The 10,852-nt window shown below is 41.7% G+C and overlaps 1 protein-coding gene across 1 annotated transcript in view; it reads left to right on the forward strand.

Annotated features, from left to right (window-relative positions):
* The window catches only part of Dynlrb2 (dynein light chain roadblock-type 2), a 78,500-nt gene extending 70,424 nt beyond the window's left edge, over window positions 1-8,076 (forward strand). Inside the window, exons 3-4 of the mRNA XM_035441699.1 lie at window positions 6,787-6,954; window positions 8,033-8,076. Of these exons, the coding sequence (XP_035297590.1) occupies window positions 6,787-6,954; window positions 8,033-8,076 (212 nt within the window). The remainder of the gene's footprint in view (window positions 1-6,786; window positions 6,955-8,032) is intronic.
* Window positions 8,077-10,852: the final 2,776 nt, after the last annotated feature.

Genomic DNA, 10,852 nt, shown 5'->3' on the forward strand with positions numbered 1-10,852 from the left:
GCATTACCAACCATGAAATGTGGATACTCGCCTGAGACTCATTGTCTCTGAACCACCCATATCAAGAATCTGCATAGTGAGCCTGCAAGATGGCTCAGTGGGCAAAGGTGCCTGTGGATAAGACTGAAGACCTGAGTTCTATCCCCAGCACCCACGTGGTGGACAGAGATAACTGACTCCAACAACCTGTCCCCTGACTTCCACACATGCGTATGTGCAGGTGTACAGACATACATGCAGATACCCTCACCCAAAATAACAAGACTCTGCATAGCATGTCCCCTGACTCATTGCTCCATGGTCTTCATCTTAAAGGTCCCTGCTTGTCCAATTGTGCATTCAGACGTTTGTAAGAGTGAGAGGTGCCAACATTTCTAGAAAATTCTCTGAAGTAGGAGTAGTCACCTCTAATAATTCATGGCAGATACAACCATAGAATCGACTGATCCCTAGCTTGGTGTTCTGGTGCAATCCATCATTAAATGCTTATTGTGCAACTACCAGCTAAAAGGCTGTTGAAATTCTGCACTCTGTTTTCTTGTCAGTAAGGATGGAAAATATCCCGAGTTCCTGCTGGTTATAGCAGTTAGATGAGAAGACTGTCAAGTGCCCAGCTTAATCACCAGCAGTTAATAGAATTCTAATTAAAGACTTTCTGAGAACTTTGATTTATTTGATTGAAATTTGCAGAGAAAACGTTTGGTTTGTTTTATGAAATAAAAAGAATAATTCTGCCAAATTCATGTAGTGATAGGTGTTAGGATAAATTCACTGAGCTTGAGGAATGAGGAAGAAGGAATTAGGATTGTCTGTACAAGAAGTCAAAAGCTGAGTCATCTATTTCCAGGAAGTGGTCATCTCTCAGTGCGGCCCTGGTGAAACCATTCTGCTTCTGTGTCTACTACAGGGTCTCCCACCCTAACTTATATGAGCTACCTGTGTGATTTAGCAGAGGTGCCTTGTGAGTTTGCTTTGGCTGTGACAACAAATGACACACACACACACACACACACACACACACACACACACACACACACACACACTGGCTTTGAACCTCAGAAATGGGAGCTGGGGTGACAAATCAGTCAGTAAAATGCTTGCTGCACAGGTATGAGGACCTGAGTTCAGATCGCCAGCACCTATGTGAATAGATGCAACAGCCATGCTCCTGGAATACCAGCATTTGGGGAAGAGGAGATGAGGGTATCCCTACAGCTCCCTGGCCAAGCCGCCTAATGAATCAGTAAGTTCCAAGTTCTGTGAGAGACACTGTTTCAGTAAAGTTAAGGTAAAACCAATGAGAAAAACTCCCAATGTCAGCACCTGACTTACACATACACCCATGTACACACACACACACACACACACACAACACACACACACACACACACACACACACAGAGAGAGAGAGAGAGAGAGAGAGAGAGAGAGAGAGAGAGAGAGAGAGAGAGAGAGAGAGAGAGAGGAGAGAGAGAGAGAGAGCAAAAATTTATTATGTCTCTACCTGGAAGGTTGAAATTGGAGTAGCATGTCGCTGGATCATGGCCTTTCTGAGGACTCTGGCTGAAGGCATCCTGACCTCTAGCTAGATTCTAGTAGTAGTCAATCATCAATGTTGCTTTGCTTAACAACTCGTTACCCTAATCTATAGCTATGATGGCCCACCCTAACCTCATATGGCTTCATTTTAACTGATTGCTTCAATAGAGAACCTCTTTCCAAACAAAGCTATCTTCTGAAGTTAAGGGTGGGCTTAAGTTTGGGAGAACACTCCAACCCAGTATAGGCACGGTTTCCTGTGGCACCCAGGCCGGTGCCTCTAATGTGTTTCACTGGAATGCCTTAATCTAAAGCACCCAGTCCTGGTAAAGTGAATCAGACGTCTGAAGAAACCATGCCAAAGAGTGATGGAGAAAAGATTTGGATCCTAGAACAAAATCTGGGAATGAAGCAACGGGAAGCATTTTTGGATCATCTATACAGCCAGTTGCATACATACACTCCAAGTAAACATGGGGAACTGGGGATGTGTGTCAGTTCGTAGAGTGCCAGCCTAACATGCATAAAGCCTTGAGTTCTAGTGAATAAACAGGGCTTGGTGGAACAGGTCTATAATCCCATAGCTGGGGCAGTGAAACAGGAGTTCAAATCATCCTCAGCTACATGGAGGGTTTGAAGCCAGCCTAAGATGCCTGATGCTCTGCCTCAAAAATAAACAATAAACAAACATAAAAAGAGTGAGGAAGGAGAGGTTCCGATGTCAGAGTGAGTCTCCCCCAAGCAGTGAAATTAGAAGCTTGCTTTCCTGCACTTCTCGGTGAAAATTTCTCTCAATTTCTTGATGAAAGCAACAAAAATGTTATTTTTAATACCATTAGCTTTTCCCTAACTGCAACTAGAATAATATTATGTCAGGAATCAGGGCACTTTTCAAGGATTGTGGAAGCTTGATTTCTACCTGATGACAAATTAACCTGTGCCCCAGCTTAGTTTTTGTGGTGAGGTGGTTAGCGACCAGAATGTGTCAGGGCTGTTTTCAAATGGCATATGATATAAGTTGTGTGAGCTGAATGTAGCAAAACAATCTTAACAGCCCTCTCAAATGTTTCTGGAGGCTCTCTTATTACAGTTTACTTCACAGCCGTCAGAAGTCCTGGGCACTTTATTACAAAAAGCAGGTCCCTAGGACACTCTCACCACCCTCTTGTTCTCTGACTGTGGCTGTAGTTGATGACTCGTAGACAGAGTGTTAACATCATTGTCAGTTTGCCTTGTAGTTAATGAAGTAGGTCTACTATGTTTATCCATGTCAGTGCCATCACATGCCAGGTTGTGTATTGAGCCTTTGCTTTGTTTCTAAGACACAGGCTTCCTTCCTATTTAAGACAAGAAAGAGGGCTCAGTTGTTGCTTCTGAGTGGTCTAGGTTTCGATGACAGTGGATTGATTCTTTATTCATTTTAGTTTCCCATTGATAAGGATGTTCATTGTAACACCAATATGTAAATATCTACCTCCCAAGCACTCAAAACTGTCATGCAGCTTTGTATAAGCCCAATTTCTACAGGCTCCTGACTTTAAATATTCTTGACACCACCAACAATTCATCGTTTGAATATCATTAGGTTTTATCAGCCATTCAGCCAGTTGGTTCCTTTGCTTCTGAAATACAATCTACCTACCAAAGCATAAAAGCACAGTTGCAGATGGCAAACTGAAATAATGACTCCAAGCTTTCTGGGATCACAGGCAGTCATATTCTAGAGCAATGCCATAAATTAAACTATATCAAATTTGAAAAGTTCATACGTTTTGTTCAGGGAACTCTGTTTTGGAAATGTCTGGTTCCCAAACAAATAAATGTGCAATGACAAGTTATGTAGTCTTGTTGATAGAAGCCATAGACTGAGAACAGCCTAAATGCCTGTCAGGAGGATGTGTAAGTCACATGCGTTACAAAGCAGACATTCAACTACCTGTTAAACAGTTTAGCCTTATGTGTTCTACCAAAAATTTCCCAAAGGTATTAAATGAAAATATTAGGGTGCTATTAAAATAGAAACTATAACACAAATACATATTCTTGAAGAAGGGTGGTGAAATGCTTGTCATTATTATGGGAAACTAGAATAAAAAGGTGTAGTCAGTATTTCCTAACTGTTTATACAGTCAGATGCACATATACACTTAAATATGGAGGAAAGACAGAGGGTGTGGAGAGGGTTATATATAAATTGGTAGAGTACTTACCTTGCAAACATGAGACTATGAGTTCTGATTCCCAGCACCACAGAAAGATGGTAGGGGAAAGGGAGGGAGGGAGGAAGGAAGAAAGGAAATGAAGGAAGGGAGGGAGGGAGAGGATTAGACAAAGTTTATAGTGATTACATGACTGATAGATAATTCAAAGTGATTTTTTTCAATCACTTTTAAAGTATTCCTGCCAAGATGGTGCTGCAGAAACAGTTGACCTGATCTAGTGAGAGCATAGAGACCCTAGTCATAAAGCTGGGGAAACAGCATTGGACCAAACCAAGCCCTCTGAATGTGGGTGCCAGCTAGGAGGCCAAGACAGTCTATGGGACCTCTAACAGTGGAGCCAGTCTTAATCTCTAGAGCACAATGGATTTTGGGAGCCCATTCCCTATGGAGGGATACTATTGCAACCCAGATACAGCAAGGAAGGCCTAGGCCCTCTCCCAAATGATATGTCAGACTTTGAAAGTCCCTGGTGGAGGGCCTCACTATCCCTGAATGGGTTGGGGGGGTTGGGGGGGGGGAGCATGGGAGGATGGGAGGGCAAGGGAATGGGGGGATGGATATATAAATATGAGTAGTAATTAAAGAATTTAAATTAAAAAATAAATGAAAAAATTAGATATGTAAGAACTAGGACTTATGATTGTTTCCCAGAAAGAAGGTGTGTGCAGCTGGAGAGATGACTCAGTCACTAAAGTACTCGACTTGAAAGCACAAGGACCTGAGTTTGATTCCCAGTGGTTGTGGTAGTGCTCACTTATAATCCCAGCACTGGAGATGTGTAAACAGGAGGATTACTGGGTTCATTGGCCAGCTCATCTAACTGGTGAGCTCCATGCCAGTGAAATGCTCTGCTCTGCCCCACAGGACATGTACAGCATCCCAGAGGATGACACCTCACACTGTGGTTGTCCTTTGGCCTCCACACGAACACACACACACACACACACACACACACACACACACCAAAGCAAGTGAGTAAACTTTATGGCAACACACACACACACACACACACACACACACACACACACACACACACACACACACACACACACACCAAAGCAAGTGAGTAAACTTTATGGCAAGCACTGAAATGATTTTGGGCTTTGTTTTTATGAAAGAGCTAGCCTCAAACTCACAACCAACTTCCTGTCTGGGTCTCTAAAATGCTGCTCAGTTAAAAGCATTCACTGTCACACCCAGCCTAAACATTGCTTTTTAATAAATTAATTTTAACTGGTCCAAAGCAAGAGCTCACTAAATACTTGTTGATTGGTTGGTTGGTTGGTTGGTTGGATGGTTGGTTGGTTGATCTGGGGGTTGGGGACAGAACCCAGGGCCTTGCATTTGTTGGGAAAGCACTCTGCCACTGAGCTAAACCCCCAACACTGACCTTTTGATTGTCTGAGAGTGAAAACATCCTATGTCCATATGTTCTTCAGAAAGGTGGCCTCTTATTTATCGACTTCGTTACAAACAGAGTCTCAACAGCTCTGCTTCATAATTTTGCCATCTATACTTTGAATAATTTATTCTGGTTCTATTTCTTATCCTGCAACAAAAAAAATTCAGACTTCTGTCTAAAAGTCTGTCTAGAAGTTAGGTGCCTGCTACTCATTATGAAATTAATGGTTTTATATGATACATCATCTACACACTAGGTCACAATGTGAATGCTAGACAGCCTTTATCACTGTTACTGTTCTGGAGATGGTGATTATCTCAAAAGGAAACCTGGTCTGTTTCAAAGTCAAAACTGACAGTCTTCCACAGTTTCATGAAGACTTGATAAAATGATGAAATTCTAAGATAATCCTTTGACTTTGAAAAATACTTAACTTTGGCATTAGTTTCTGGAGCTATGTTTTCTGAAGGAAAACCTAAGAGCCACTTTGGACTTTTGTTGACTGGCCTTAATTCAGATGCTTAAGGGATTTGACAATGATCCCAGACAGACTCTTGTCGTGTGTCCTCTTAAAGTGATGACATACTTCAAAATGAAATCCTTAGAGCTTCTTCCTGTCTGGCAGTTCTCAACATAAAGGTTATCTTTAATCAGATACAATGTGTGTGAAGCACCTAACTTGGTACCTGCTACATAATAGACACTGGGTGCTGGATGTCCCGACTGGCTTGGTGGCTTTGAACTGAATTGACTCGGACTTACATATTTGTCTGGTTAGAATTTTTTTAATTAAATCAATAGATTTAATCTGTTTTTAATCTCATATAATACAGCAACAAAGTGAACAAGAGGCCAAATTTAATAATACTTGAATAGAAGATAAGCACAGACAAGGGACATTCACCCAGAAAAGTTAGTCTCTTGGTTGCCATATTTTTCTAACACTGTGGGAAGAGTTAGAAATTTGGAATGCCCCTGCTGAATAAACTCCCTGGCTTAGGTAGTGTGGCTCTTGTTTCAGGGAAGCAGAAAACTGCCACATTATAGACCACATATTTCATAAGTGGGATGCCTTGAGAATGCATCATATATATATATATATATATATATATTTATGTATATATATATGTATATATATGCATATATGTATGTGTGTACATAGATATAGATTAATAAATAATGTAATTAGGATTCAATGGTAGGATTAAAACAATTAACAGCTTCCAAATGATTTTTACACAAAAATATTCACCACACATTCACTACTAAAAATGTAAAATACCAAATGTCTAACCAATATATTGATCCTATTCCAACATACCCATAACATAAAAAGTGTGCAGAGATGAATAGTAATGGCAATGACACTATTAGCAAGGGAAGCTTGTGTGTTTTGACTTAAATGATGAGAAAGCCACAGTCAAATTTGTAAACACCATTAGACTCAACTCTGTTTAAAACTCCATATAGAGACAAAAAGATGATAAAACAAATAATAAGCTCAATCTAATGCCAGCTAAGTAATATCCACTGTCAGTTTTTCTGCCATTTGCTAGGATGGGTGATCTCCCCTTAGATTTTGCAACCAGGGGAAAAATAGCTCCAAATTAAATCTCATCACAGGCATTCCAATCCGAACAACCCTGGACAACTCCACAACAGTTCAATATGCAGGTCTTCTCCACCAGCTGACCATGAAGTCCAAGAGCACAGTCCGGGACATTGACCCCCAGAATGACCTGACTTTCCTCCGGATCAGATCGAAGAAGCACGAAATCATGGTAGCCCCAGGTAACTGGACATGTTGTTTCACACTGGAAATGCTTTTCTACTTTAATAGCTTTAAAACCCCTGTTTGAAAGACTGAGGGATTATAGAGTCTTGGTGAGTGTATAGATTTTAATAAGGAATGTGAGGCATAAAGCTCTTTGGTTACAAAAACGAAGATGTCTCATTCTGAAAAGCCAAATTCAAACAGTATATGAAATTAGCAAGTAACGTGGCCTTTAAACAAGCTGAATTTTACCCATTTCTACTTACTAGTTATAAAATAACTAGTACAGGGACCAGCACAGGGACTGAGAGGTCACTGGAGACGGGCTTGGAGGATTTCCAGTCTCATCGTGCTTTCAGTTTACTTTGCTTTCTGGGTGTCGTTGAAAAGGCTATCTCTCAGCTGCCTGCTCTGCCCCCCCTCAGCTGCTGTGTCTCCACTGTCATTCTGGACTCTCCTTTAGTATTTATATTTTAAGTGTGTTTTATGGGTGTGTACATGTGTGTGAATACACGTGTGTGTGTGTGTGTGTGTGTGTGTGTGTGTGTGTGTGTCAGAGTGCACATATATGTGTGTTATTTAAAACAGGGACATAAACAGAAGAATAGCACAGGGACTTTCTGAGTAGTGGCAGAAGAGAACCATTCTGGGAATAAAGCAAGAGGTGTATCCAAGGCTAAACCCGTGTTACCTCCCTATGAGGTGAGTGTGACCAGCTGGTCTACTGGAAGACAGGAGCTCACAGTCACGTCCTTGAAGGAATTATGTTCACCATGTTTCTGAATAACTGTGTTATGGCCACAAACCTAGTATGCAGCACATGATCACATCAGATAAGTAAAGTTTTGTCTGCTGCTACACATAAAAAAACACTTATAGAATAATTATTAAAATTAGCCATGCTGGAGACAATAGACAAATAAAAATATAAATGCTGGGCCAAGTCTGAGTGCATTCAGCTTTTCTAGTGTGCCATGGCAATTCTGATGTGCAACCATTATCTCCACAATGTCCATGTGGTGTTTGGAAGAGAGCAAGCTAGCGGAAATGTTCATGGACTAGATGTGAATTAACTTTGCTCGTGTTTCTCCCTAGATAAAGAATATCTTCTGATTGTCATCCAGAACCCGTGTGAGTAGACCTGCTGTAACCAACTCTGTCCTCATGATGATACCTGGATGCCTTTCACTCCTCTAGTTCATTAAATTGACCCTAATTGAGTCTGGAGAGAGACACGGTCTCCTATTTTGACAACAAAACTTTCTATATGTCTCCCTTAGTACATTGTGGTCTTGTGCTTTTGCTGTACAATAAATAAACTCTGACATTTATGACCTTGGGTTTTTTTGTTGTTTTTTTAATGACCCTGTTTTTAAAACATACATATACATACTTAAATAAATAAAAAGCAAGGGAGAGTCTGTAAAGGCAAGTGATTTCTAAAATGGGATGATCAGAAAACCCAACAGCTCTGTTTCTGGGACTCAGCTGAGCTAGTGCAAATGAAGCAAGAACTGGTTGGTGTTGATTTCTTGGCTGCTTCTCAACAGTGGTCCTCAGTAGAGTGACTGAGAGGAATGGCCAAGACACAGAATCAGGCTCCAGTGACTGCCCTGGGTCCTTCACATCACACACAGGTCAGCACAGTTTCAACAGAAGACCAGCTTTGCCTTCAGAGAGGAGACAAACGAGAAGAGCCTGTGGTATATCAGGATCTGTACTCAGCCCTGGGAATGAACATTCACAGCAAAAAGGAATTATCAGGTCTGACAGAGGAGCCTTTGTCCCATTCTCTCTCTCTCTCTCTCTCTCTCTCTCTCTCTCTCTCTCTCTCTCTCTCTCTCTCTCTGTGTGTGTGTGTGTGTGTACAATTGTGTGTGTATTCTTGTGTGAGCAGAGGTTATAGGAAGATTCTAATGACCTGCTCTATCACTCCCTATGTTAGTCCCTTGCACTAGAGTTAGAATGTGGTCTAGCAAATCCTAGACATTCTCCTTTCCCCTGCCTGCATATCACAGTGCTGAGTTTGCAGATGCACAGAGCTGTGCCTGGCTTCTTAAATGGGTGCTGGGAATTCAAATTCAGGTCCCCAAACTTGTGCTGAAAGTGCTCCTTACTCGACAGTTCAGCTCCTCGGACCCAAAACCCTATTCTGATGCACTCTATAATTACAGGTTACTCAGTTGAGATCTTTGTCATGGGTAACAGGTTTTCCTCTTCTCTCATCTCAATAAAGCCCGGGTACAATCATACAGTCCATTCCTGGACAGTTTCAGCATCTGATAATTCAACATAAATGAGATCTCATTAGAATCCAAAGAGCAAAGAAATGCATTAATGAGGAGGGTGGTCCTGTTCCACTTAAGATTTGCAAAATTTCAGAGCTGAAAAGATCTAGAGAGATCACTTGCCCAAGCCCTTGTTTCGGGGTAAGTATTTCACCTGAGCTGGGCCCAGGTGTCCTTAAGACATCTGAGATGTGAACTTGAAGTGGTCTGGATACATGTCCTTATTAGGGGCTCTTGTGAGAGCCTTCCACACTCTCCAAAATTGCTTTCAGATGATACAGAATTGCATGTTGTTTAAAATATACCAGAAGCAACATTTGAATCCTAAATCTGTCATCTCCCCTTAGTTTCCCAGTTCACCCAGAGCTCATGAGCAGATGCATGGCTGAGCAGTAAAGCCCCTTCCTCCTCCTTGTCCAAGTCAAAAATTTCAAGCCCCATTTAAGATAGAGTAGTGTGAAATCTCTGGCAAGTGCAGATGGCACCACTGCAAATGCCAGGGATCCATGTGGTCTTCTTGGGAGAGGAAGGCCCCTCTATCCCACTGGGCAGGGAACTCACAGAAGCCTTCCTAGATTGATACCCAGAGTCAACTCTGTTCAGGGTAGAGACTGTGGCAGTGAAAGGTAGAACTTACCAGAGCCAATTGCAACTGAAGTGGATGCTGTCTCTGTTCCAGCTCATGGACCCCTATTCCCTCTTGGATTCACAGCAGCATAGGTAATGAGCTATACTTCAAAGATGACTGCACATAAGATTAACGATCCACACTCATCCAAAGCCATTGGTGGATTTTCTTTTCCCACTAAGAAACGCAAGCCTGGGCTCATGCTGTGTCTCCTTTTAATCCAGCTAGCTGTAAATTTTACCTTTAACAACAGGAGAGCTGTTTGCACGGTCTCTGGAGGAACAGATTCCAAACCATAAATATTAACAATAATAAGCCTCAAAGTCAAGCTTAACAAACCAGCAGAGAGCACATTTACACATCATTAGCACCATGCACTCCCCACCTTCATCTCTGAAGAGCAGAACCATTCCATTGGAGACTTCACAGGAATCTGTCCAGAGCTATAATATGAGACTGCCTATCTTCTTCTAAAGCCAAAATTACCATAGAGAGTGTGTGTGCATGCATGTGTGCACATGAGTGCAGGTGATTGTAGAGGCCAGCAGAGGGCATCAGAGTCCCTAGAGTTGGAATTACAGGTGGTTGTGAGCTACTCTACTTAGGTACTGGAAGCCAAACTCGTGTCTTCTGCTAAAGCACTATGAATTCTTAAACTCTGAACTATATATCCACTTTTCTTGGCTTTCAAAAAATTACAGTTATCTTCAGTATGTGATTAGCACAAAGGAAAATATCCTCAGCCCCCTGTTAGGAAGTCATACTATGTCCCTGGAATGGGAACTAGAGCATGTGCAGATCATATTCATTCAATATTATTTCCTCATACTGTTAATGAGTTAAAATGGATATGTTTGGGACCAGAACAGTTTCCAGTTGGTGGGCAAATCTCCAAGTAAGGATTTAACAATAATAAAGCAGGGGCCATGTTCTGAGACACTGGGAGGGTCTCCAGCCTTCCCTTATCACAGTCACCTCTGCTAATGGAAGCTCAGAGAT

The sequence above is a fragment of the Cricetulus griseus genome, chromosome 3 (genome assembly GCF_003668045.3).
Source record: "Cricetulus griseus strain 17A/GY chromosome 3, alternate assembly CriGri-PICRH-1.0, whole genome shotgun sequence".
Classification (NCBI taxonomy): Eukaryota; Metazoa; Chordata; class Mammalia; order Rodentia; family Cricetidae; genus Cricetulus; species Cricetulus griseus.